General features: G+C 45.2%; 1 protein-coding gene and 1 pseudogene across 1 annotated transcript in view; both read right to left on the bottom strand.

Moving 5' to 3' along the window:
• Positions 1–27,570, bottom strand: part of LRP2 (LDL receptor related protein 2) — a 78,836-nt gene that overhangs the window by 36,069 nt on the left and 15,197 nt on the right. Inside the window, exons 6-39 of the mRNA XM_078869039.1 lie at positions 26,410–26,523; positions 26,044–26,160; positions 25,282–25,425; positions 24,945–25,061; positions 24,541–24,669; positions 23,820–23,989; positions 22,100–22,323; positions 21,006–21,212; positions 20,198–20,400; positions 18,440–18,580; positions 17,760–17,963; positions 17,207–17,399; positions 16,587–16,721; positions 16,330–16,460; positions 16,068–16,205; positions 14,974–15,255; positions 13,525–13,767; positions 12,514–12,633; positions 11,452–11,568; positions 10,796–11,176; positions 9,652–9,900; positions 8,497–8,708; positions 7,631–7,815; positions 7,177–7,405; positions 6,412–6,589; positions 5,801–5,929; positions 5,410–5,576; positions 5,078–5,221; positions 4,786–4,895; positions 4,138–4,315; positions 2,791–3,001; positions 1,717–1,956; positions 1,048–1,233; positions 98–525 (exon numbers count right to left, since the gene is read on the bottom strand). Of these exons, the coding sequence (XP_078725165.1) occupies positions 98–525; positions 1,048–1,233; positions 1,717–1,956; positions 2,791–3,001; positions 4,138–4,315; positions 4,786–4,895; positions 5,078–5,221; positions 5,410–5,576; positions 5,801–5,929; positions 6,412–6,589; positions 7,177–7,405; positions 7,631–7,815; positions 8,497–8,708; positions 9,652–9,900; positions 10,796–11,176; positions 11,452–11,568; positions 12,514–12,633; positions 13,525–13,767; positions 14,974–15,255; positions 16,068–16,205; positions 16,330–16,460; positions 16,587–16,721; positions 17,207–17,399; positions 17,760–17,963; positions 18,440–18,580; positions 20,198–20,400; positions 21,006–21,212; positions 22,100–22,323; positions 23,820–23,989; positions 24,541–24,669; positions 24,945–25,061; positions 25,282–25,425; positions 26,044–26,160; positions 26,410–26,523 (6,356 nt within the window). The remainder of the gene's footprint in view (positions 1–97; positions 526–1,047; positions 1,234–1,716; positions 1,957–2,790; positions 3,002–4,137; positions 4,316–4,785; positions 4,896–5,077; positions 5,222–5,409; positions 5,577–5,800; positions 5,930–6,411; positions 6,590–7,176; positions 7,406–7,630; positions 7,816–8,496; positions 8,709–9,651; positions 9,901–10,795; positions 11,177–11,451; positions 11,569–12,513; positions 12,634–13,524; positions 13,768–14,973; positions 15,256–16,067; positions 16,206–16,329; positions 16,461–16,586; positions 16,722–17,206; positions 17,400–17,759; positions 17,964–18,439; positions 18,581–20,197; positions 20,401–21,005; positions 21,213–22,099; positions 22,324–23,819; positions 23,990–24,540; positions 24,670–24,944; positions 25,062–25,281; positions 25,426–26,043; positions 26,161–26,409; positions 26,524–27,570) is intronic.
• Positions 15,859–15,977, bottom strand: LOC144947115 (5S ribosomal RNA; annotated as a pseudogene).

The following is a 27,570-nucleotide window of genomic DNA, read 5'->3' on the forward strand; positions in this document are numbered from 1 at the left end:
GCTAAAATAACCCACAAAAATATAACTGTAATTACACTACGGCTCTATTTCTTAATAGAAATTGCACATTAACAACGGAAGGCTGAACCACAGATACCTTGCGCAAGTTTCGGTCGACCCAGATCAAGTTGCTGCCGTAGATCGCCAGGCCATAGGGGGCCGGGTAGCCACGGCCCTCTCTCACCACCTGCCACGTGCTGCCATCAGGAGCCAACCGCCCGATGCGGTCGAGCCCGTCGTCCGCCCAGTACACCCAGTCGGTGGCGCGGTCGATGGTGAGGCTACGGGGCGAGAGGAGGCCCACATCCAGCACCACCGAGCGGTTGGTGCCATCCAGGAAGGCTCGCTCGATCTTGGGCCGCTGACCGGCGTCCACCCAGAAGAGGAAGCGTGCGCGTGGGTCTACGGCGAGGTGGCGCGGCTGGTCCACACTCGTCTTGAAGAGCACGCGCCGGAAGGACGTGTCCAGACGCTGCACCTCCAGGTGGGTCTCCGACGAGAAGACGTTGGTGAAGTAGAGGTTTCCTGCGTCACGTTGGCAGTGTGCGGTGCATTCAGCGAGGCATCCGAAATCGCCCACTCTTCATTATTGATCTTCATAACTTTTAGAAAATTTTACAACTGATCTTCATGTAAACGTACAACTTGTATGCTGAATTTAACAAACTGATTGGAAACAAGCAATCTGCAGAAAAGCTATGAAAACCTATTTTTTATTAATATATAGTAAAACCTTGGATTGCGAGTAACTTGGTCTGCGAGTGTGTTGCAAGACGAGCAATTTTTTTAAATAAATATTAATTTGATAAACGAGCGAGGTCTTGCAATTCGAGTAGTACGTATACGCTTTGTCTGCCGAGCGTCACGTGATCACAACTGATATACGAGTGCTTTGATATACGAGTGCTTTGGATTACAAACACGTTTCCGGAACGAATTATGCTCGCAATCCAAGGTTTTACTGTATACAATTACTTCTATTCACAACACTTTGCCCTTTTGAGGGAGCAACGATTGTGTGTGTTCAAAGTAAAGGCATTCTCTGACCTGCCACCCAGTCCACAGCAATGCCTGCCACCCCGCTGGGCCCGATGCCGCTGAAGACAACGGTCTGAAAGCCGGATCCATCTGGTTTGATGCGGCGGATTCCTCTGTAGGCAGACACTGAGCCGTGGTCACACCAGTAGAGGAAGCCCGATGGCATATGGACGTCCACATGCAGCGCGTTGCGGCCTATTCACGAACAATGCAACAGACCTCCGCTTTAGCAGGCATAGCCTCATTGAAGAGCTCATACATCAATGGTGTAAACAACGCCTAGAAATCCTCACCTACTGGTAATTGCAACATCACAAACATAACCCATGAATGTTTAAATGACAAGGAATAATAAAGGTATTCTACTTTGTAGGGTTTTGCAGTTGTGCTACACAGCTCTCCAATGTTTTTTCAGGTTGTATTCCGTGCCGTTGGGCACAATGCCTGAAATTTGTCTCCATGCTCTCGGAGCTTCTTCCTGTATGTATGTTTATTGAACTTCTATTGCACCGTACGTACCCAACTGTGCTAATCGGAGGTGGGAACTTTGGTTCAAAGAAGACATTATGCGACCAAAAAATGTATCAGAGTGCAATAATATCATTTATAATAATGCAAAATGAAACACATGGTAGGGATAGTCACAGCCCATAGTATTCGCTAATCATTCACGCTGACCTGTTCCAGCTACGGGCACCATAGCCTCTGAGTGGTCAGTGCTGTTGATGTGAAATCCACGAATGGCGCCGAGTTGGGAGACAATGACGAATGATTCGTAGAGCTGGCAAGAGATCTGGTCAGGTGCCAGCTGGAAACCTGTAGAGCAGCCACAAGCACGCTGGGCATTTGGCCGTGGCAAACACAGCTGCTGACAGCCGCCATTGCCACTGCTGCAGGCGTTGGTTGTGCCCGACGAGGCTGTGAAGAAGAGAAATAAAAGCAGGGGTCAGAGTTCAAAGAACATTGCGATGAAGCCAAAAGCCTGACTGAATACTAATACATTCTAAGGTACTTATTAAATGCATACCATGATGAAGCACTTCAGTAAAATAAAACATAAAGTGCTGCGGCTGTGTTTTACGTTTGAAGAAACTTAAAGTTGAACAAAAGTAGCTTCTGCAAAAGACATTTCTGAAGAAGATAATCTTGTGAAGATAAAGGAAACAACAAAGATCAGGAACGAAAAGTTTAACTTTTGTATCAGAGGGAAATCTGAAACCTATGATGAGTTTTTTGCATTCAAAAGACCTATACAGTGAAGTAATGAACTCAAGTGCTTTAACGATACTGTGAACAGTTTTTCAAGCTGTGTGGGTTTCGTACACTGTTAATTAATCAGGATTTTAGTGTTAGTCTAGTCGATGGCAGTTGAGTCAAATCTTAATGTGTGGAATTAATTTAGACAGAACCAAAAATGCAGACTAAATTGACACTGGTGTTACACCTCTAAGGTGGGTGGGTGTGTGTTATGGAAGGTGTGTGTGTCTTTATTTTTTTGCAACTTCAATGCGTGTGTGGTTATATTGCTGGCCACCCACGCCCTCATGTGCCGGGCCAGCCTTCATAGTTGCTCGCTAACATTACTTGGCCCAAACAGTCTATTAAGGCTATACGGGGGATCTTTCTCTTTTTTGAGGATTCAAGGTGTAAGAATGTATGTTGAACTTCTTTCGCACCGTACATAACCAACCGTGCAAATCGGAGATGGGGAATGCTGTGTGTGTGTCTGTGTTCGCCGGTGCTGGCTCTCACTGTCACGGAAATGCACTTTGAGGCACTTGAGGCCCGGAATGTTGGAGCGCATGAGGACAGGCGTGGAGCCGTCCTTGCCCACGCGCTCCACCACCTCGTAGTCAAAGTCGGTGTAGTAGAGGTGGCTCTCGTGCACGGCCACGCCCCACGGGTGTGACAGGTGCTGCACCACCGTGATGCGGTTGAGTCCTGTGATGTCGCCACGCTCAATCTGCAGGGAGTGGGGAGGTGAGGAACGAAGAGAGGTGGGTGAAGTTGCAAACCAGTAACATAGGCAAATTTAGTAAAACTAGAATTTTCGGCGGCATGTGTGGCCGCCTTATTCCAACTCCTCCGGAGGGCTTCTCAGTGCTACGCCACTCGCCCATCGCCCCCACTGATGTCCTCTTCTCGCACCCCCCCCTTGCCAATATGTGCAGATACTACTGAGTTGTACCTCAAAGTTCATTAGATATTCTTTATTTCACCCTCCATCCATGACCACAACTATCAAAACGTTATATAAATGCTCAATAAATGGAAAATTTAGTATTTCTGGATAATGGATGAAAATATAATTGATGAAACAATAATTAGATTGATCATACTGGTTCAGAAGGCTCTTATAATTTGGTAAACGGACAAATTGAACGCCAGGCTTTTATAATAGATTTCTCACAAATGTCTGAATTGGGAAAAGCTACGTAGATACATCGCCACCAACTGGCAGACTAGAGCCCATTTGCAGGCCGGAGCTGCATTCACCTTGTGCCGCACAGGGACTGCTGCCATCGGGGGTTCCCTTGGCTAAACTACGTCAAAGCTTGGATGGGATGTCATGTAAGACATTTGAGTTATCCTGAAATTAAACTAATATGTTTCATATTTTAGATATAATTGTTTGCTCCAATTTATTTATATGATAATGTTATAGGAAAAAGAAAATTCTAATCTTTGACATTCTCAAAAATTATACTTTACTTGACACATTTTTTAATGTAATTAAAAAATACAAGACATGAGATTATTATTTCATCAAACTTTGAAGAAATTAAATAATAGCATAAAAATGTATCTCTTCTGTGTGCTTTTGGGTTGTGCTGCACAATGTACAGCATGATGTCCGACGTTTTGCTGCATATGCTAGGTAGGAACTTCTTAATAGCAAATAACATTTCTGATACCGAACATCATGCGGCACAACATAAAAACACATCTGAGAGCTATACACCACAACTGCGAAAACATATACAATAGTATTTCAATCCATGAAAACAACTGTATTGAATTTGTGCCAATACAGGACACTTTTATAGGCTACACAAAGCCTGTGTAGGAAAAAAATTTATTTTGAAAAGCCAATTATACCACGCCGGTGCCAGCCACTGCCCAGTACAGCTTTTGCTCCCGCGTGTCGAGCGTGATGAAGTCCACGTGATCCATGTTGCCGCTGAACAGAACCGTGGGGTTTGAGCCGTCCATGTCAGCAGCGGCGACCTTTGCAGGGACCCCACTGTCGGAGCCATGGTCTGTCCAATACAGCCTCCTAAAACAGTAGTGATCAAATCCATTCAATTAATTCGTACGTTGGGTGTCGCAAAAATGCTTTGTATAGTGCAAGGTGATAACAAAGGCCCCGTGTGTTTCACAGATAATTACAGTTTGCAGTAGCCGTACAAAAGGCAGGGATGTTGCTATGTGCCTTTGCCAAGTATGAGGTAACTGGCGAGTACACCAGGGAGGCCTCACCGGGCACGAATCAGAAGCCTTTGCCACAAGTGGCAAATGTCATAACCACTTGACCATGCCATGATAAAGTGATAATGTGGTTACATCTTTCAACTCTGCTGCAAACTTCACACCACACTAGGGCATTACAGTCTGTGTAGGAAAAAAAACTTCGGCAAGGTGAAAATGCTAAATCTGTAAAACATGAATTTTGGCTGTATGCAGAAAGAAACCTAAGAGTTATGGTTGACATTATAAGATAATAATTTTCAGTGTGCATGTCCGTACCCGCGAGATGGATCGAGAGCAATTCCCACTGGGTATCCGACTCCTGTTGTCTGTCCGTTGTTACCAATAATTGTTTTCCGGTAGTTTTGCACTCCATCCATCTTTATCACCTGATGGTGTGGGGGAAAAAACGTGGCTGTTTAATTGCTGCAAATTTATATTTTTTTAAATAGAAATAAATAATCACTTTCTGGTTCAGTGAAAAAAGTGTTATCGATCACTTTGTACAGCCATGCGAAACATCTCTTGCAAGCTTGCTCATTAATGGCACATAGATCACCGTGCTCCTCACCTCAATGGTCTGTGAGCGAGGGTTGGTGTAGTAAAGATTTCGGCTTATCCAGTCAATGGCCAAGCCCGATGGGGCGCCGAGGATGGCTGACGGAGCAAACTCTGTCCTGTTTGTCCCATCCGTCTTCACCCGGTGAATCGACCCCTGAAATGAATGGATGCAACACATCGCAATGGAGAATCAGGACGCGAATATATCAGAAGCTCGTAAATTGGATTGCTAAATTTGCAGCCAATTAAACTTTATACGCATGTTTGTCAACAGGTCTTGCAGTATGCACAAAAGAGTGTGTGTCTGCTGAGAGGTTCCGCGGAATGAAGCCAGCGACTCACAGGATTCTCCACCCAGTAGATGAACTGGTCGCGGTCATCAAAGTCAACATCGTAGCCATTGCTGATTCCAGCGATGGGCACCATGGCATCGTTGCTTGTCTGGTTGGGATCCAGTGAGATGCCAAAGATGATGCTGCTCCTCACCACAATGAGGAATGGCCGATCCTCTATACATTCACACACAGACGCAAGCTCGCAGCATTAAATTTCGTTTGTGCATAAAGGTGTCATCACTTCCGTGAGAACAGCATCAATTATATAAATCAATGTGTAACATCAGAATGTGCTTAACACAATATGTAACGATTCAATTTTGAAGGCCACAAGTGCCCTGAAGGGTTATTTGTGTTAGGACTCCCCTGTGTTTTTAGCCACATGTTCTGCCACGTACCCTTCTGGCAGGTGCGGCCGTCTGGCCCGAGGTTCCACCCCGAGGGGCAGGCGCATGAGTAGAAGAGGGGTGTGATCGGCGAGAGCAGACACAAGTGGCTGCAGGGCTGGCCCAAACAGGGGTTCGTAGCTATCACATAGACACCAACGGAAAATGTGTTAAAACAGCCACACAATTTGAGTGTGGCTGCAGCCACACAATTTGGCCAATTATAATTTTTTGTTGAATCGTATATATGCCCAGATTTGAAAAAAGAAAAACAAGGCACGCAATTAAACAGTGAATAAAACGAAACATTTTGGAATTACACGTCGAGAATAGATAACTGAATAACCTCATGGGATGGCGCAGTGATCCCCCAACTGGTTTGTAAAAATCTGATGGCTCGATGCCTGTGGCTGCTCAGCGGTGCTTTCATGTGGATATTGAAGGTGGCGGAGCCATTTCTTTTAATCGAAAACCATTATATGCAGCCCATACTCCAAAAATTGGTAATTACTCACAACAACTCATGCAAATCCTCATGCAAATCCCCCTTGCAACAAAAAAACGGGAATGTATCTCAATTCTCGTTCACCCGAATTAAAACCAAAACGACAAGAAGAACCCACCTGTGGGTTGTCTGACGGAGTGGCTGGCCACCAGCCCCATGGGCTGCTGTAGGTTGTAGATCATTGTCGACTGGTTGCCGCCATGCCACTTGTTGGCTCGCATCACGCGGTTGGTAGAACGGTCGGTCCAGTACATAAAGTCCTCAAAGATGGTGATGGCATGGGGATGCTGCAGGATCTGAGTCAGAAAATATACTCATGATTAAACGCCATTCCATTGTGTTCATATTGTTTTGTTAGCTAAACTGTTGAAATAAATGAGCATAGCATAATAGTTTGACACAGTGTTTATTTGCATCTTAAGAGAATATGAATTATACTTTAGTGTTGTATCCATTCAAATTATACTGTGATTGTTTTCCCATGCTTAGGTGTTTAAGAGTAAAATTACGATATTAAGTAATGGCTTGCTTATTTTACTCAAAGTCTATATATCTGGCTATTTTTGTCAAAATAAAAATGTAATTCATAGTAGAGTGTAATTAGCGAGAGTTCATAATTTGACCTATTCTGCTAAAGGCTTGTTTGGCTTTCACTATTCTTCAAACATTTAATATTCAAATGATGGGTTTTTAAAATATGTAGTTATAACTGCTTTTAAAGCAATCCTCCCCCCCCCCATGGAAATCAAAGAATAATAATGCCTTACCTCGAGCCATTGTATGACCCTCATTATGATTACCACGTGAGGATTACTGAGTGAGTGTGTCAACCGAATTGAAGTTTCTCTTCCAGTGTGAGCCCTCCGCAGTCCCCGGTGCTCACCAAGTCGCTGGCGAGGACCTGATGCCGGTTCTGTCCGTTGAAGTCGCAGAAATCAATGAAGTCCAGGCGTGCATCGGCGAAGTAGAGCAAATTTGTGGCGTAGTCAATAGCCAGCCCGTTGGGCCAGTACAACTTGCTGCTCACGATCGTTCTGCGCAAGCGGCCGTCCATGCCGGCTCGCTCGATCCGCGGATTCTTGCCCCAGTCCGTCCAAAACATTGTGCGTGAGCTGCGCCGATGGGAACACACGTGAGGCACAACACACCAGCCGTTGATCTGCCAAACCATATTTAAACCAAATTCATTTCGACGTATATCTCTCAAAGGTGGCTGCGGAAATGTGGGCAGCTGGACACAAAACCACAGGCCCAGTCTTGGCATGTGTGCATATTAAATACATTTAAATAGTTCATCAGCGCCCGGTCCCGCGTGTCTCTCCAGAGAAGGGGCTCACCCGTCACGGGGGTCCAGCACGAGGCCGCGAGGGTTGGTGACGTTCGTGCTGATGAGCACCGTGCGGTGGCTGCCGTCCAGTCGCGACACCCCGATCGTCTCCAGCACAAAGTCCAGCCAGTAAAGATTCTTGCCAATCCAGTCCACAGCCAGGTTTTCGGTAACCGTTAGGCCACTGTTAAAAATCTAAGGGTTTTTGGTGGCAGAAGGAATGCGGATGGATTAGGATGGTTAGCGGGTTAACTTGTTTTAGCTGTTTAAATTTTATTTAAGCATAACTGAGAAAAATTAGGCAGATTGTTACATTGCAGAGTCGTGGGAGATGGCTGCGGTTTGGGCAGGCGTTTGTCCAGTAGTGGATTGGCCAAAGCCAGTGATGATGATGGTGAACTAACAAAATGTTGGGTGAAATAAATTATTCCATCAGTAAGAAAAAAGTTAAACTACTAACACCATGGTGTTTAAAGTGTGCATGCATGAAGCATCAGAAACTGGAGTACAAATTATTTGCCTTCTCAAGCACCTGCAACACGAATGTCTCCATCACCGTGGCCCCCGCCATCCCATTACAATCCTGACGTTTGTATGTATATATGTTGAACTTCTTTCACACCATACGTAGCCAACCGTGCTAATCGGAGGTGCGGAGAAAGGACAACAAACTAAACACAAAAATCAGTTCTAAAGAAATGAGATTTCAATCTAGAATTAAAAGTGCATAGCTCCAGTAGCTTCCTAATATCAGAAATAAGAGCGCTCCAGATGGCCGCAGAAGCGCATCTGAAAGTGCACGAGGCAGTCAGCCTTTGTTCGATGGCCAGCCAAAAGCCGTTGCGAAGATAACCGGAGTTGAACTTGTTTGTGTACCAGCTGACGGTCAGTGCCATTGTGAAGGGCGCTCCAGATCTTGTCTTCGGCCACGTCTGTCCAGTAAATGCGGCCAGCGCTTGCGTCAAAGTCCACGGCCACGATGCTCCGACCGTTGCGCACGACGGAGCTCAGCACGTTGGGAGTGGCTGTGATGTTGTCAGAGTAGATTTGGCTCCGGCTGGGCACCAGCAGCAACACCTCATGTCGATCTGTTTGGAAAATAAAACGGCAGTGTGCATGTGTGTAAAAGTGCGTGCATGTGTGTGCGTTGGAAACAGAGGTGGGCAAAATGGTTCGCAGTGATCGAAAGATGAATCGATTAAGCTCACGATCCATGTTTATTTGTATTTGTGGTATGTTATGTTTTTAAATTGTTTCTGCAGCCAATAGAGACACTATGATATATGGCAATGTCATTTTATTATTATTATTCACAGCTCTAAATGCTGACAACTGGGGAAGATGATTTATTCCTCCACTAGCGGCTGGTACATTACACTGCAGTCTCATTGACCTGGGTTCCATTCTTGGCCATGCACATCAGCTGTGGCAATTGGCATCTTAACTTGATCTAAGCCTTCTCTAGGTCTTACGAGCTTATAATGAGTATATTAACCCATATGAGAACATCAACACTTGGAATAAAAGGCAGTTGGGCACAGAAATTACCCTTTTGCCCCTTGTGTAAAACAGGCCCCAAAAGGCATTCACTCATGGTGCATGCATTAAGATTAGCTCATGCAAAATGTGGATTCATAGTTTGGTATGAATTTGTAATTAGACTGTGAATTACGTTTTTTGTGTGTCAAACTCTATTGCATTCGGGATGCTGCCACAGTGTAATGGTGAGGTCACTGGACTTCGATCTTCCAGTGCGGCAGTTGAAACATCGGGGAAATATATTAAAAAGCCTGTCCACCCACCAGTCTAAATGGGTACACCACTGAGTTTATCAGCAGGATGTGAGTGGTGTGGTAAAGTGTGGATACTTCCACCTCTTCCAAGACATCTTGCCAGCATGGAAGTGTCGGCATGAGCAAGCAATTGCAGGGCTGCATCTTAGCCAATTGGGTGTAATCAAATTTTGACAACGATAATAATATGATCGTGAAAGCGTGGCCTCTTCCTCTGGCTCGGACAGCAGCGCCCCACCATTAGCCTTGCACGTGCGGCGGTCGGATTCCATCGTGTAGCCCAGGTCGCAGTGGCAGCGAAAGGAGCCGTGCTCGTTGACGCACTGCTGGCTGCAGGTGCCCGGGGGCTGGCATTCGTCCACGTCGGCGCAGTTCTTAGTGTCGTCGAGGAGCTGGAAGCCGGGAGGGCAGGTGCACTGGGCGCCAAACGGTCCCTGGGCGCAGCCGTGCGAGCAGCCGCCATTGTTCACAGAGCAGTCGTGCTCATCTGCCAGGCAAAGGGGGAACGTTTGTAACACGGCCGGTTGAGAATACAAAACGGATGAGAGCTTGTTTAAAGGACTTTGTTTTGGGAATGTTATCGATGTGCTAACGTGATGCACTGGCGTACAGTGCATCCGACAGTGAAGTGACAAGTTATTTTAAATGAGTTGTTTTTAAATGTTATTGGAAATAAAATGGCGACTTTTTTGGCAGTTTGGTTACCAATGACTGCGCAAAAAAAAAAAACACGTATTTAGTTTAATCTTGATTTGAAACTTTCATGACTGCAGGAATCCATACTCTTCTGTTCTTCGGTAAAGTCACGTAGGTAGAAAAATGAAAATATTTTATTTTATTATTTTTCTACCTACGTGACTTTACCAAAAGAACCAAGGAGTATTTAGTTTAATGTTTCATTTATTTGTCTACGTTCCAGCTCAGAAATAAAAAAAAACCCATTGCTTTCACTGTCACTGTGACAGATATTTCTCTCATATAGCAGGGAATGTCAGAAAGGGCACCCCTTGTGGTGTGTGGGTTAAAACAAATCAACTGAAGAAACAGTATCTCAGAATAAGTGTTGTGCAGTCAACTACTGTGGTCTGTTCCGTAACAAATGGGAAAAGACACAAAAGATAAGCATTATTTACTAATTCGTGAATGAATCCTCAAGAGGGTAAAGTTAAAACGTTGACCATCCTCTATTTTGCTTTACTGGGCAGATAACATTGCAATGTATGAATACGACATTAAAATAAAAATCAGCCAATCTGTGCATTCTTTACATTCACACTACCAAAGCACCGTCATAACATGTAAACCCGCAGAATTTTGAAACGTCCACATTTCTGCAGCGAAGGCGCGAGCCTGAACACGGGCCCTCCGCACTCGGCACTCACTGCAGTGCGGGGACTCATCGCCGCCATCGGGGCAGTCGAAATCCCCGTCGCAGACCTTGTGCAGATCCACACACACTCGATGGTTGGGGCAAAGCCACTGCGAGGGCGACTGGCAGCGGTAGGACGGCGTGGGGCAGTCGCGCTCGTCCGTGCCGTCACGGCAGTCGTTGTCCCCGTCACAGCGCCACGACTCGGGCACGCAGTTGCCGTTGTCGCAGCGCAGGTGCCCCGCAGCGCAGGTGCGCGGGGGGCAGCCGGAGTGCTCGTCCGACCCGTCATCACAATCCGGGTGCCCGTCACACTCCCAGCCAGCCGGGATGCACAGCCCATCCGACTGGCACTGGAACTCGTCGTTGTGGCACAGGCCGGGTGCACGTGTGGCTGAGCCCACGAGGGTGGCGGGCATGGGTGGAGGAGAGAGTGGTTAGCAGTGGGTCTCAGCTTCATGGCAGGTAGCCCTGCATTTCAACCACGCTCATACATCATGTTGATGATGACAACGACGATGTTTTGGCCACGATCACGATCGGGGTTATTACACGAATTTCTTCATTTTGTGTCCTTTTGTACTTGTTGCGCTTTATCTTATTAAAACATTTTCGTCAAAATAAAGGTGTAATGCATGTCAACAAATACAACCAAGGAAAATCACTTACGACAACCGACTTCATCTGAACGATCCCGACAGTCAAGGGCTCCATCGCAGCGGTAGTAAGTGGAGATGCACTGGTCTCCACTAGAGCACGAGAACTGGTATGATGTGCAATTGAAGACTGTAAAAACATCAAATTATCAGTGAAAGCATCACTCGGGAACTCTCAAACAATGCACGGATACATCTGTAGTGGATCAACAGCTGACATATACAGTAGGTTAATCAGTTTAACACATAGGCTTTCACGACCAATATCATCCATAAGAGGTTTTTTTAGGGTTAGATCGTGTAAATATATAAATGTGTGGTTAAGATACACTAACGAATTTCTAAATCATCTCAACTAGCAAAACCCATCCATCTAGTTCACCATGGAAGTGAAAGCTAACAGAACTCTGCCATTTCTGGATATTCTGCTCGGACGGGGTCCAAATGGAAAAATAACACACAGCGTTTACCGTTAGAAAAAGTATATTGACGCCTATCTGAATGCAGAGTCACACGATCACCCCGCACAAAAATCTACTCTTATAAAGACGCTCATTCATTGGGCTAAGAAAGTTTCAGATGGTGACAGTCTGAGAAGCAAAATTCAACATGTTAAAGAAGCGCTGCAAATGAACGGTTATAATGATGCACAAATCAAGAGGGCATTGAATGCCAAAACCAACTAAAATAACACGAGCATTGAAACTGCTCAAGTAATTAAAACGATCAAAATACCGTACAACAACTAGCTTCATCAGGCTACCGCCTGATGAAGCTAGTTGTAATTACTGGCGAAACTTCGTACTCAGATTGTAAATGTTGTGGCTTGGCTCTCCAACACACCGGTGTGCTGTACTAGTGACGAATTGGCACGTTCTGTTTACGTGACAACCCTTACTCGTTGGCTGCGTCGGGTGGTGGCGGGTTTTAACGACACTCTTATATATTTACGCGATCTAACCCAAAAAAACCTCTATTATAGGTGACATATATCTACGTACTGCAGTCCTAATTCATGCCACATTTATTGTTTTACGTAAGCAGCAACACTGGATATTAAAGAAAAGGTCCTCACCACATCCTCTCTCATCGGCACCATCAACACAGTCCGAGTCCCCATCACACACGTACGCGTTGTCGATGCATCTGTGATCAGGGCACTGGAACTGCATTGGATGACAGGTTCCAGACATATCTGGGAATACAGAGGACGCAGTCAAACTTGGTGGCATTTATCTCAATCAGAGCAGAAATGTGCATAATATTTTGAATGTGCCTACTTGGTAAATGTGTTCTGTAATAAAGTTGAAAGAATGCAGTAACATTTTGATATTTCATTAGGTTCCAAATATGGCTCACAGACCAGTTTTTAATATGGCAATAAATGATAATTGCAGCGAAGTTCATCCTAATATGTGTACGTATTAGTTATGAATAAATGCATCACTTAAAACTAATTCTTACACTTATGATACCTTGATTTAATCATCTCCATACCTGTCAACCCATACGGTTTACCCGTATTCTTGTACAGGAAATTGAGTTTCAGGTCCATGCGGCGTACAGCCGTTGCAATAGGGGAAACAACATTTTGTTGTTTATTTATTTGTGTTTCTACCTTGCGATGGGACTTTGTAGGATGAACGTTGAGATTTAGGGCACGGGGTGACCAATAAGGTCTGAATTGGTCTGTAATAAAGTAGCCATTGATAAGAGGTTGACAGGTATGCATGTCTGTGCATATCAGTTATTTAGAATACATATATATCATAAACGACTTATTATGCGCTGTCAAATTTAGGCTAGTGTACACAAGAGACATGAATTCATGAACCCCATATCATGGCAATTTATTACAATCACCGGAAAGATGAATCGTTAAACGTCTGACGAGTATGCACATAGAGTGCAAAGTCGCATATCCGACTCACTGGGGACCGAGGTATAGGCGGATAAGTGAACATCTATAGAAATGTGAAAAGGTTAGATTTGTTAAAAAATCTGTAGGAGGTAACCTTAACACTGTGCACAAATAATACAAGGGCGAATATCTATTTCCATCGCTTCAACATAGCAAATGCCTCACCACATCCACGCTCGTCCGAACCATCCCCGCAGTCATTGTCGGTGTCGCAGATCCAATAGCGAGGGATGCATCTGTTTCCCGAGGCGCAGGTAAACTGATCGGCCCGGCAGGTGGTGGCGAGACGCGTGGGACAGCTTTGCTCATCGCTGTGATCTCCACAGTCATCCTCGCCATCACAGCGCCAGTCGATCGGGATGCAGCGCCGGTTGGTGCACGTAAACGCGAAAGGGGAGCATGTCACGTCTGAAATGAAAAGAATTGACATTGCACTTAATTGTAAAAGTACACACGAAATCCCCCCCCCCCCCGCGCTACGCTTAACTCCAATGAAACAAGTGATTTCCCTTCGTGGCAAATGTTCACTTCAGTAAAAAATTGCATCAAGAAAAAATGAATTGAGCTCAGACGTGTTGATGGCTTGCACAGCATGTGATTCGAGAGTCATGCCGCCTCACAGCAAGCAGTCCAAACCGCAAACACATGGGAGACATGCACAGCACAACCATGAACACCTGCAGAATGGTATCATCTTATTGTTGCACACTCGAAATGAAGGACGTGGGCAGGTGCTCCAAATCGAGGGCAAACACATTTATTGTGGTAAATCTGTAAAATGCAACAGCACGTGGTATCACACACAGCAATCTTCAACCGAGTCGCCATTAACCACGTGACTGGTGTACACGTCTGGTTAATAAATAACCCTGCCAGCCACCCACAGGCCCAACTCAGTTTTTGCTGGTGTACACACGTGCATTGATGTACGGCACAGCACATAAGGACTTTCACAAAACCACACTTTACTCCCTTGCTGCACGAGGAAATCATTAAAAGAGTGGTCCATTCCAAATGTGCCACACTATTATTCTTTGCCCTTCAAACATTGATGGGACATGTTTGTGTTATTGCAATTGGCTGTGGGTGACATTACTAGAACTGCATTCTATTAGGTGGGGTAAAGCCAGATTTTACCGATGAATGGGGCAGTTTGCACTAAGGTGGAGTTTGGAACACACATCAGAGAGCTACACAGCACAAGAGTATATATGACTGCATGTTGAACTTTTTTGCACCGATAGGCGAGCAGTAGCATAGTGGTTAACGTGCTGCACTACGAACCTGGCGACCCGAGTTCAATTTCTGCTCAAGGCCGACAACAGGGATGATTATCTAAACCGATCCTGGGCCTCCCCTAGGTCGACTCAGCCTCAAATGAGTACCTAGTGCGATATGTAAACATCGCCAGGTGTCGTGCTGGCCACCCACGCCCTTCATGTGCTGTTCCGGCCTTCATAAGTGCTCGACAGCACTTTCCCAAAAAGTTACGCAGCCTTTGACTGTACAATCTTCATGCTTTAACGGCATTTCACAACAAATTCGTGACGGGAGAACGTTAAATACACACACGGGTTCAAGTGGCGGCATGCGTGGCAGCAGAAGTCAACTCACTGCCAGTTCCGCATCCACGCTCGTCGCTGCCGTCGTGGCAGTCGTCGTGGCCGTCGCACAGGAAGAGGCGAGGGATGCAGCGGCCGTTGGCGCAGGCGAAGAATTCGGCGGAGGAGCACTGCGGCGTGGGGGGCTCCAAGGGGTTGTCCGCGCACATTCGCCCGTCCTCGGCGAGACGCTTGCCGTATGGACAGCCGCACACGCGCGCACCACTCGGGGCCGGGAAGCAGAAGTGGGTGCAGTCGCCGTTGGGATTCGCTGGCCGGTTGCAAGCATTGCTGCCTTTAAAGAGCAGAGTTATTACGACGTTACGAATGGTAAGTGGCATGGCGGAGTAAATTAGCACAGAGCCCGTGGATATGTACTTCCTTGGATAGGAAGCGGCAAGGGGACACATGTTATCAGAAATCCGAAGAGAAGTGTGGATTTACTTTTGACCTTTATGTTTCTTGATTAGTGTTCTTTTAAATTAAGTAAAGGCTCCTTGAGAATATTGCATTGAGATGTTTGGCCAATTCCATTCATGAGTCTTTGGCACGTGGGAGAAAACCTGCCTGGAGAAGAAAACCCATATATACGAGAGGGCAGAGGTGTGGACTCGAGTCATGTGACTTGGACTCGAGTCAGACTCGAGTCATGAATTTGATGACTTGCGACTCGACTTGGACTTGCATAACAATGACTTTGTCCCACCTATGAGATGTGGACTCGAGTCATGTGACTTGGACTCGAGTCAGACTCGAGTCATGAATTTGATGACTTGCGACTCGACTTGGACTTGCATAACAATGACTTTGTCCCACCTCTGCGAGAGGGTATCATGTAAAAGTATATACAGATTCAATAATCCATTGATGTACTGTCATCTCGCCGCTTCGCAGCGCGGGCCTACAATGCCTGGTATTCCCAAGCCATTTCCCATATCAGTACTAATCAGGCTACACTCTTCTTAGCTTTTGAGATCCGATGAGATCATGTGTATTCAGAGTTATTTGTTCGTAGCCAACGTCGTTACATTATTCTCAATATATCTATTTAAAAACATCTATATTGGCACAATCTGAGCATGTGTCTCGTGACTCTGCAGTGCTTACCTGTCTGTATGGCTGTGTCATAGACTTTCACATTCGTCAGATATTGAATGCCTTGGCGGATGATTACTGCCTCCCCACCGTCCATCTTCCGCACACGCACAATTGAATTCAGTCGCCAGTCCGAGAAATAGGCAAATCCTGCACAGTGTCAGTTCGGATGAGGGCATAGGAAGAAGAGGTTATGAGACGAGAAGTATAAAGAACCCTTGCTACAACAAGTTAATTGTGGCTCAGAAGGCCTAGTGACTGGTGAACCACATACCTCCGTGAATGGAGATGCTAAATGGATGAGCGAGATGACTAATACGATCCAGCCGCTGTCGGTTCTGTCCATTGAAGTTGCTAAATTCGATGCGGTCAAAAAATGCGTCCACCCAATACAACTTGGGGTTCCTGCAAGAGAAACACATGGCTTTACTTAAGGAGTTTGTCAATGAGCTGTTGGCTGTTCAGAGTGGCCATTCACAATTTGAAATCTCTGCAGAGAAAATTAATGCTCATTACTGATATCTGTCTCACCAGGGGCTCTGCCAGTCGATGGCCAGGCCATTGGGCCAGCCTAGGGTGGTGTTGACAATCGGGGTGGCATGAGAACCATCGCACCAGGCTCGCACAATCTTGGCTGGCCGGTTCCAGTCACTGTAGAAAATGTACCTGGAAAAAATAGGGCGTTCCACATCACCACAAACATGAAATATTACTTTTATTGTAAAAATCTTTATGAAAAACACATTTTCACATATCTATGGGACCTTTAACCAGTATGAGAAATTATGAAAAAATAAGAATAGGCTATAAAACATGAGGTATTAAGGTGTTCAAACACCAAATAGGCGTATTGCAAGGCATCAAGTCTGCATTAGACACACATACTTGTGAAAAAACACGAAAACAAAGATGCTCTGATAATATATGCATTGTCTTTGAAATCGATTGGCCTTCACTAAAGACGTCCTTCTTTATAGCCTTATCTCACCAGTGTTAAACCAGAGAAACGTCAAAAAGCGTCTAAACCATTATGCCATGTAAACATTTACGTGCGACAATAAATGATGGGCATTACAAACATATAACTGGAACTATCCGTCTGAAATTTTTCTGTCTCTCTAAACGGCGCATGGTGGGCGGGCAGTGCTGACCCCTGCAGTGGGTGCACGACAATGGAGCGCGGGTTCTGCAGGTTCGCGAGGACGTTGCGACGGGATTGGTCCACGAGCCGCATGGCAGTGACCACCCGGCTGTGCGTGTCGGTCCAGTACAGGTTCTTAGAGATCCAGTCGTAGGCCAGGGATTCCACAGACGAGACATCGCGCGACGTCAAGTTCACCCTCCCTGAGCGAGAAGAGTTGACGGACTCATGAGGTGTGTAACACAAACGCCAATGTGTTACCTGGTGTGAATTAGTCTATTCGTGTTTGTTTGAATAGGTATGCCGATGATCACATCCTTCAAACGCAATACTCGTTTTAAGGATAATTTTCTTTAAGTGTATAACAATAGATAGCATTCATGTAAATGTAAAAAAGACCGTTTTTAAATGATGTCCAAATACTTTGAGAATATAGTATGCTCTATTTAGCCACAAATCAGCACAGGATGAGATATAAATGCAGAAGAATATCCTACAGACCGCAGCCAATTGTGGCCGCGCGACATGGAAGAGGTCGAGGGAAAGAAACCCATCGTGCTGACCGGTGCCGTCGAGATTTTGCTGGAATATTTTCCCCTGAAATGCATCGGAGACGATCACTCGCTGTGAGGCGGCATCGAAATCGATCCCGACAAAGGTCACACGGCTGCCCGTGACGGGGAGGATGACGTCCTCTTGCTGGGACTGGTTTAGAGGGATGCCCCGCACAGATGTCATCGCGGAAAACAGTAGAAACTTGGTGACAGCTGTAACAGAATGCACAATAACAGTTATTGTCATCATAATGATCAATTTCAATGTTCAATGATCATCATCACCATCAATTAGTCGCCTGCCTTGGTTAAGCCAAGCAGAATCTCTTATATATTGGTTTAGAGACATTTTACTTAATCAAGCATTTTGGGACAAACATGAACACTTGCAAATTGCAATAGTTTTTACACATCTATTAACAAGTAGTTCAGAGCAGAATATAAACAAAAAACGTAATAAATTGAAAAATTACACGAACGTAGAAGAGTGTAGAAAGTGAACCTATGGACAATTGCCAGTATTGTTTAATCAACTACAATCCCCCAACAAAAAAATATATATTCCTCTTTCATGTCTGCCTTGCAGGAAGTACGGAACTTTAGCCACTGCAAAAGTGAGGCCTGGCCTCACATCTGACACCCAAAGTGTAAATCCCAGACATGGCCACGGGGGACGAGCCGTGGCTTACGGAAGCAGTGGAGGCCATCGGGCTGCAGGTCGAAGCCCACGCGGCATTTGCAGCGATAGCCGAGGCCCACGTTGTCCGTCCGGTGGCTGAGCACGCAGATCTGCTCACAGCCACCGTTATTCGGCCCGCACGGATTCCGCACTGCACAGTGCCACGGACACGAGACACACACACAACGATCCCCACACGCCTCCGTTAGCTCAGAACTGGTTTCACTTTTTTTCTATTAGGGGCCGTCCATAAATGACGTCACGCGATTTTGGACAATTTTTGACCCCCCCCCCCCTTCGTCACACGACGTCACAAAAAGTCAGACCCCCCCTCAAGTATGACGTCAAAAGCTTTGCCCCCCCCCCCAAAAAAAAAATATAAAACATGCTTTAAATCGCTTTAAACTATTGTCATTGTAGTGTGTATTTAATGTGGTGCTACACTCTGATATTGTAGGAGAAAACATTTATTTAAAAGTATAATTAATTAAGAAAAACGTGTTGTCTATATTTATTTAAAGTTGCGCATTTTGATGTGACGTCACATTTCTCAAACCCCCCCCCCCCCTCGTCACACATCGTCACAAATGTCTGACCCGCCTCCCCCCTCCCAGGTGCGTGACGTCATTTATGGACGGCCCCTTATGGCCTTTATCAGAACCAAACGAACAGTAACACCATTTAAATTACACATTTTAGTCATTTATTAATTCACTGCTAAACGAAGGTGTCGACATCTGTGGAAGTTTTTGGGGGTTCATTGACCGTATTCCACCGTCGTGGTTTCTGTGGAGCTGCAAAGGAAGCGGTGGCCGAGAACCAGTAAAGATATCACTCCCCCCTGCCGTTAGCCGTGGCCGAGAATTGAATTAAGGTCATTGGGTTCACAGCGCAGAACCATAATCCCTTTGCCATGCTCATCTCCTTATATTAAATACCGGTACATATCAACTAACATTGTCGATTTGGATATAGGTGTGTTTGTTCCTTGTATCCACATAACATGGTCTAACGTACATTTGAATTTAAATTCTATGCTATTTAATAAACGTATTCACAGCTGAAGTTATTACCTTTTTTAAAGTCACATGTCATTACAGGTATTCTAGATTTGAAGCTTTCGTGACTGCAAGGAATCATCTTCTTAGGTTCTTTCGGTAAAGCCACGCAGAAAGTAAAATAAAATAAAAACAAAAATCACGACGTTTCGGAGGCAACACAAGTCTCCGTCATCAGGTGGGACCGTCACAGCCAGATTAGCTGATACAGCTTTACCGAAAGAACCTAAGAAGATCATTACAGGTAGATATGGATGTGCGCGCCTGTGATCCAGCGCTAGAGGTAAGAGTTAGTGGATTTCACAGATTTGTGAAACTCCAAAACTCGCTGGGATGTGAGATGGCCAGGCAATGGCAGCACGTAAAATGGATTTTTAAATCCATTTGTGTGGAGCTTAGAATGTTATCCCCCTCTCGAAAAGCGTGAGATTTCTCCAGGTACTCCGATTTCCTCCGACGTGCCCATAAATAATGGAATTGGCAAAATATCCCGATGCAGTGACCTTTTGAAAGATAAATTTGAGAACTCGGTGGAGGCTTTCCTCTTTAAAGTGAACCATCAAAAATGGTCAAATTTTTTTTTATATGCGATTGCCTTCATACAATTCCAATTTTCATTCATGTAGTAGTCAAACATAACTGCATCTGAAGACGCTGCATTTGAGATGAACAGACTTCTAGGCAGAAGCCACCACCATACGCATACATACCCTGGGGCTGGCGCAGAGAGTGGTGGACGATGACCCCATAAGGCCGAATATTGGAGCGGTGCACCACTTGGAGGTCACTCCCGTTGAAGACATTGACGCGAGTCACCTCCATGCGCGTCCAGTCCGTGAAGTAGACGTAATGCTCAAATGTGGTGATGTCAAACGGGTGTGGAACATTCGCACCGCCGCTCAGGAGCGTTTTCCTGTGAGTGAGCGAGAGGGTGACTCGATGATGATGATGTAACAACGCGAATTGAGAGCCACGCTCGTTATCTCACAGGCCTCGCAAATTTAAATTTTCACGGTTAAAAAAATTATGGAAAGGGCAACTTATGAACCAGAAACAATTTATAATTAAAATATAATTAAGAAAGGATGATGTAGTTATAACATAATTATTCACAAATTAAAAAACGACCCAATAAAAAAAAAACATCTCATTTCATGCAGAAACAGTGTTCAGTATTACTAGTCGGGTTGCCACCTCTCCTAGGTTTCCAAAAATCGTCCTCTCTTGGGGATAACTACTTGGGAAATCCACAAGTTTTCCAGGTACAATGCAGTGCAACTTTTTTTGTCATTTGTGTGATAATTATAATGCACCACGCATGACAACGTATTTACCATTACAGTAGTTTTTCTCTGTTCCTGTAACGAGACCCCCCACCCCTCCCATTATATTCCCTGGTTTTTATATCAAACCTCAGAAGTGGCAACCCTAATTACCAGTCATCCCAGAGAACCGAGCACCAGTTCGGCTCAACACCTCTGTGGCTTAAAAACGCTCTCAACAGGAGAGGCGTCGCACCTGTTCAGGCCGTCGTAGGTGACACTCTCGATGTAGTCGAAGCGGTTGTCCACCCAGAAGACGCGCTGCAGCACGAAGTCGAGCGTGATGCCGGCCGGCCAGCCCAGCTTGGTGCGCACAAGGGCCAAGCGGTTGGTGCCGTCCATGTACGCTCGCTCCAACCGAGGGTTGCCCGACACGTCGTCCCAGTCTGAGAAAAACATGTACCTGTGCACACAGGTGTGTGTATGTATGTGTATGCAGAGTGGGGAGAGGTGGTGTAGCGGTTAGCGCGCCGCACTACGAACCTGGCCACCCGAGTTCGATTCCCGCTCACGCGGTTAACACCAGTAACGATTATCTGAATCGGTTCTGGGCCTCCCCTAGGTCGCCTCAGCCTCAAATTAGTACCTGGTGTGGTACGTAAACATCGCCACTAGGGAGACAAAGGCAGCCAAGCGTGGTGCTGGCCAACCACCCCTTCGTGTGCCATGTCGGCCTATATAGGTGCTCGCTAACAGCATTTGAGCCAACAGTTTGTTAAGGCTATACGGGGGATCTTTGTCTTTGCAGAGTGAGGAGTGGTGACCCGATGGTTATAATGCCCTTCTCTATGATCAGAGCCACCTGGGTTCGATGCGCAGCTACGGACATCACCAGTGACGAGCAGAATCTCAACCTGTTTATGGTTGACGCGGCCTCAAATGAGGAACACGGCGCAATGCATAAACATTGCCGCTGGGGAGACAAAGGTGGACAGGTGTGGTGTTGGCCAAAGCAAAAGGTATACTGGATGTGGTGTTATAGGGTGGAGAAATATTTGTAGCTTGCAGACCTGGCTAGACCCTACGGAAATTGAGTTCTTTATACAAGAGATATTCATCTTTAGTGAACTTAGATATAATCTCAGCCAATCCTTGTTCAATTCCTGGTCATGCATATTAATGGTAAATATATATTAGCACCTCCCATTGAAAGTTATTTCATTGGTCATTCATATTCAGATCAGGTGGTGATCATCGAGTTTATTTTGCATAGCTCATGCGGACATTCATGCTGAGCGATGACAACACAAGGGGAGAGCATCATCATCGTCATCCGGCGACGTATCTCACCCGACGGTCGGGTCGAGAGCGATGCCCCGGGGTCTCCCCAGATTCTCAGCGATGAGCGTTAGTCGGTTCGCTCCGTTCAGGTCAGTCACGTCGATACGGTCCACCGAGCTCTCCACAATGTACAGCTTGTTGCTAATCCAGTCCACGGCCAAGTTCTCGGGCATGTCCAGGGCCACTGACAGCACCGTCTCCACTGCCAATGTGTCCATGTTTACCGAAAGTACCTGTTGCATAGCATAGACGTGACTTTAAAAGAGGAGGGGGGGGAGACTTTGCTGTGCAGGATGTACACGTACAGCCCCCTGTGTCAAGGAGGGTATCCCCACACCCGCTTGGGCCATCGGGATTATTTGACCACACTTCACCACGCTGCACAGCGCTGGTTTGGTGATGGCACACAGACGGTGGGAGCGTGGCAGTGCAGCAAACAGGAGCTTTTTATGCACTGCTCTTCGTTTATCAAAAGGTAGGCCACTGTCTATGGCACCTACTGTTGCATGATGGTTGCCCCTCTAAGCACGAGCTGGGCTCTATCCTGCTTAGTTTCCGAGATCTGATGAAATGCCGTGTTTTGGTCATATGTGCTGCACAGTTTATCATGATTAATTTCACTGTTAATAGTACTTGTTAGCCTTTGAATTTATCATAATTTAGCTAAAGGAGACAGCAAACAAAATATCAAAAGGTTACTGGAATCTGTGGCAATTATGGCTCAGGTGCACACTTTCGGGAACATCTATGAAGGTATTGGTGTGAAACACACACTTGGCAGTAGATGTCATGATTCGATCGAATAATCTATCACTTTTTTGACATTGTGATTGTGATGAACTGGTGGCTGCAGAGGTCAAGTGAACCCATCACATATAACACATTAAACAAATAATATTCTTAAGTACAATATACAATTCTACGTATTAATCATGTGCTGAATGTACGTATATATGTTGAACTTCTTTCACACATTACATAACAAACCGGGCGAATCGGAGGTAAATAATCAATACGAATATATTAATTAAATATAATTCCCTGCTCTTAATCAACAGTTAACCCACACACTGAACTCATCATCATAGCTATTTGCTTGAAATTGCAGCCAAGTCCTGGTGTTATCACATGACCCAAACAGTTCCTCAGGTGTTTTATTCGGGGCACTGCATTGGACAGTGTTCAAATGTTTTCCCTGGCTCTTCCACATTTACATTGTGATCATTCCTGAGCCTCCACTTATTCACATTGCCACCAGCCTTTGCCTCCTCGGCTCTCACTAATCTCTTCGAGTACATCAGTGTTTTAATTTGAAGGCTTGAAGGCAGTACCTGGTGGGAGTTGTTCATAAAGGAACCAGGTTCCTCAAGGCAATCGGGATTTCCTGCCATTGTGCTGTATGGCTTCTGAATTAGCTTCCAAGAGCTCCCAACGCTCGGAGCGAATCGTAGGACATCATGCCGAATAACCCATGGTACTTAAAAAAGGTCACCCAATCTTGAAGTGGCCAGGTGGCTCGGAGGTCAGAGCTTTGCTGAGATTCTGGATTTCAATCAGGTTCTGAATTTGTGTTGAGTTGATGTTCTCACTCCATTTACCAATGAGTCCGCAGAAAGAAAACTATCGCCTTCAATTTGGTTTTGCGCTTTAAAAAACATAGTACATCACATCATAAAGCTATTGTTACGCTACACCTTTCACAGTATTATTTTGGATGCGCTGAACGAACCTTGTTTTGCATGGTGTCAGTCCAGAAGACGCGGCGGAGGATGTAGTGGTAGTCAACACCGACGGCCACTCCGCGGTTCTGCGAAGGCACCAGCACACGGACGGTGCGGCCCTGCAGGTCGCTGATCATGAGGTCCTTTCCGTTGGAGAAGAGGAGCGACGCAACGCCACCTTCGTCAACACAAGAGCAACGGCGTGAGTGGTGCTGCTACCCCAGGCCTTTAAAACATTTGAACACTGTGCCGTGACACCCAAAGGACAATCAGGATAATATTTGTGGGAAATTAGAAAAACGTTTAAAAACTACATGTACACACCAAAAACAACATAATATGTACGCACTTTTTATTGTTTTAAAAGTTAAATTACAAGTATGTAACCACATATCAAGTAATTGATTACAAGTGAGTATTATGCTCATGATACATACATCAAATCATATGGTGTGAAAATCAATTACAGTACAAATTATTTAAAAAAATGGATGAAAATTATCTACCAATGTTACATTCAGGTGAACTGAGCAAACATATGATAGAGGTAAGAAAATATATGAAACAATAAAAACCAGACAATAAAACTTAGACAAAAAATGTGATTCTTGAATCTCATAGTGACCTCGAATCGTCACAACTTCATCGATCTCTAATGGGATGGGGTGAACTGCAACATGTCGACTAAGCAACAACGCAGCGGGTTTGTTTCACAGGAAACAGACTCACTGGCCACGTCAGCACGGCAGTGCTTGTTGTATTCCAGCGAGTAACCAGGGCTGCATTGGCACGTGTGTCCTGCCGGGCGGTTCTCGCAGAACTGGTCGCACACTCCCCACATCTTGCAGTCGTCAAAATCTACAGGGGTCATGCAAAGAATTGAAATTGACGGTCACAAAAACAAAGAGGACTCCAATCACAAACTCTGAGCAGTAAAAAAAAAACAGCCAAGTAGTTTACATCCAGAGGTACATTTCTCATTTAATTATTTCTGAGCCCCCCCCGCCCCCCGCCCAACATCCTTGCAACCCGCACCGCCCCCCCCTTTAGCCGCTCCCCTCCTCGACGGCCAACCCAGCTAAAACGATGGCCCGGGTATAGCACGGAAAAATGTTGTCTTCTTGTGTGCTCACCCATGCAGGTGATGCTGTTGTTTGAGACGACGAAGCTGGGCGGGCAGTAGCAGGCGCCCCCCGCGGGCGAAGCGTGGCAGCGATATTCACAACTCAGGGCTCCACAATTCTCGATAGCTGCAATGTGTAAAGGTCAGAAAGTTATTATCATAACATTCTGCAGTACTGTAAGGCATGTCAAATGAGGTACGAAACAAAGTATTTCGTTTTTTTTCCACTCCCAAATGAGAGAGAGGATTCACAACAACCAATGTTTGCCCTTTTTGTTAACAGAAAACAGTGACATTGACACTTCTACTTCTTCTTCTGAAAGGTTTGAATGCGAGGGACTACTCACAGCAGGCGAGTCCAGCAGTGGAGTTGCTCTCATCTGTGCCATGCGGGCAGTCGCGTCTCCCATCACAGACCTTCCTGAAGGGGATGCACGCCCTGCTGCCAGGACATGGCCACTCCTCCGGGTAGCATTCTCTCTCCTCGCTCGCTGCACCCACAGTGAACAACCGATTGTAGCAAGTGTTTCCGTTTTTTTCATGCACGTAAAAAAATTACGAGGTTTTTCGCCTCATTTGATATTTAATGCAATGTGCTGGAAGTGATGTACGGTGCACAAGCTTAAAATCTGAGAATAGGTTGTCCCCTTTTTTCTGACAATAAAACAGGTGTTAAGATGTTAAAACACCAAACTGAAACCTTTTACAAGGAATCATGTCTGCATTGACCACAATACTTGTGGTCAGAATGCAAACAAAAAAGTACTCTGATAATATATGCATTGTCTTTGAAACTGATTGGTCCACAACAGAGACAGCTTTCTTTTGAGCCTAGTCTCAAAACGGTGTTAGACCAGAGGACGCCAAGAGGCGTGGTAAGTTAACGTTTTGATTCATACAACACTTCTTACAAATCCGACTCCAACTACGTCACTATTTCCCACCTCTACTCTGATTAGAGCCAAAGCCCAAAATGTTAGCTTACTTTTCACTCATCGGACAGTGTTCATAAAAATGGTGATGCAATTTAAGAATGTGTACAAATGATGGTAGTTTGTATTATTGTTGAATCACACATTAATGTGGAAAGTTTGACATTGGTGGCTCACCACATCCTCTTTCATCACTCCCATCAAAGCAGTCATCGTCTCCATCACACACCCAGCTCTGCAGAATGCAGCGGCCGCTGGCGCAAGTGAACTGGTTACCCTGGCATGTCCCGTAAACTGCCACCAGAGAAAAGCCAAACGTCACCTTTAGATTTCGGTTATATCAGCAAACTCTCCTCATGTGTGTTAAGTGTGCGGTGTGTCATTCAATTGTATGCTTTCAAGTACATTTAATTCACTATTTTCATTTTGGAAGTATATACTCTTTTTTAATGCAATTGACCTGCACAGTAAACAAAAAATCAACAATGTTCCAGGCTATATATAATTCAACGTGGTTAGAAGTGTTGATTGGTAATAGCTCACCACAGCCATTTTCATCACTTCCATCCGTGCAGTCATCAATGTGGTCACAGCGATAGGACTGGGGGACGCATCTTTCATTTGCACACTGGAATTCACCCGCTGGGCATCTTGCGGCTAGAAAAGTCAAAGGCAATTTAACGCTCTGTGGACCAAGTTATTCCAATAAAAATTATATTCATATGTTGCCTAACATTAGCATGTTTACATCACAAGCTACCAATCACTACTGTTCTGGCAGAGTACACTTACATAGCTAATAGTTGGGTATGGTGGCACATGCCTGCAAATCTAACAATGTGGAGTGATCGTTATTGGACCATGGAGATTTGTGATACTTCTGAATCCACAAGCCTCTAAGGTTGTTAAAGGTTGGCAGTACGGCAAGTGGGTTTGTGGACTAATATATGTTGACCATTGAGTGTTATTCTCTCTTATGCATGCATATTATTGAGGTAAGCTGGTTTTCTCCCACGCACAAAAACTCAATAAAGTAACTGGTCAAACAATTAAATCCATCTCCCCCAGACTGCCTTAGGATTTAGTGAAATGTTCCTGGGTAAACACACTGACACCCCTGGTCCGTATCTGCCCCCCCCCTTATCCTCCCCCTGGAGAAGCTAATGATCCAAACAGTGGCGACCAAATCCTACAAGCTGCAACTCTGCGAATCTCGGTCTCAAACGCACATGCTAAACAAACGTCACTACTTGGATGTTTAGGCTGTAAATGATTAAGCAAGGTGAAGGGATCAATACAAGCAATATATTACATAACGTTGTAATTATAGATAGGTGAAGTTCATAACCAAGTAAGATCCCATTGAGTATCTTTGTATAGGGAGACCTGGGATTGGGTTAATCAAAAATGCAAATAACAGCGTATTAACAAGAAAACATGCAGAAAACACCACTTGAAAACATGCAGCATAAGTAATATAAAATCCTAGATCTACAAATGATATTACATAATATGAAACAAAACATGATATGGGTCCCTACAAATTTTTTTACAAAAAAAACATCTTCATAAATGCCAAATAGTGCTAAATAGCATTATGAAATCTGAATGAGGTGAAAGGAACGCTAAATGTAGAAGTCAGGTCAAATGATGATCTACCACTCGCTGATTCACTTCAGTTAATCGCTCACCAGCGGCGAGTCA

This window comes from Lampetra fluviatilis, chromosome 2 (assembly GCF_964198595.1).
Source record: "Lampetra fluviatilis chromosome 2, kcLamFluv1.1, whole genome shotgun sequence".
Classification (NCBI taxonomy): domain Eukaryota; kingdom Metazoa; phylum Chordata; class Hyperoartia; order Petromyzontiformes; family Petromyzontidae; genus Lampetra; species Lampetra fluviatilis.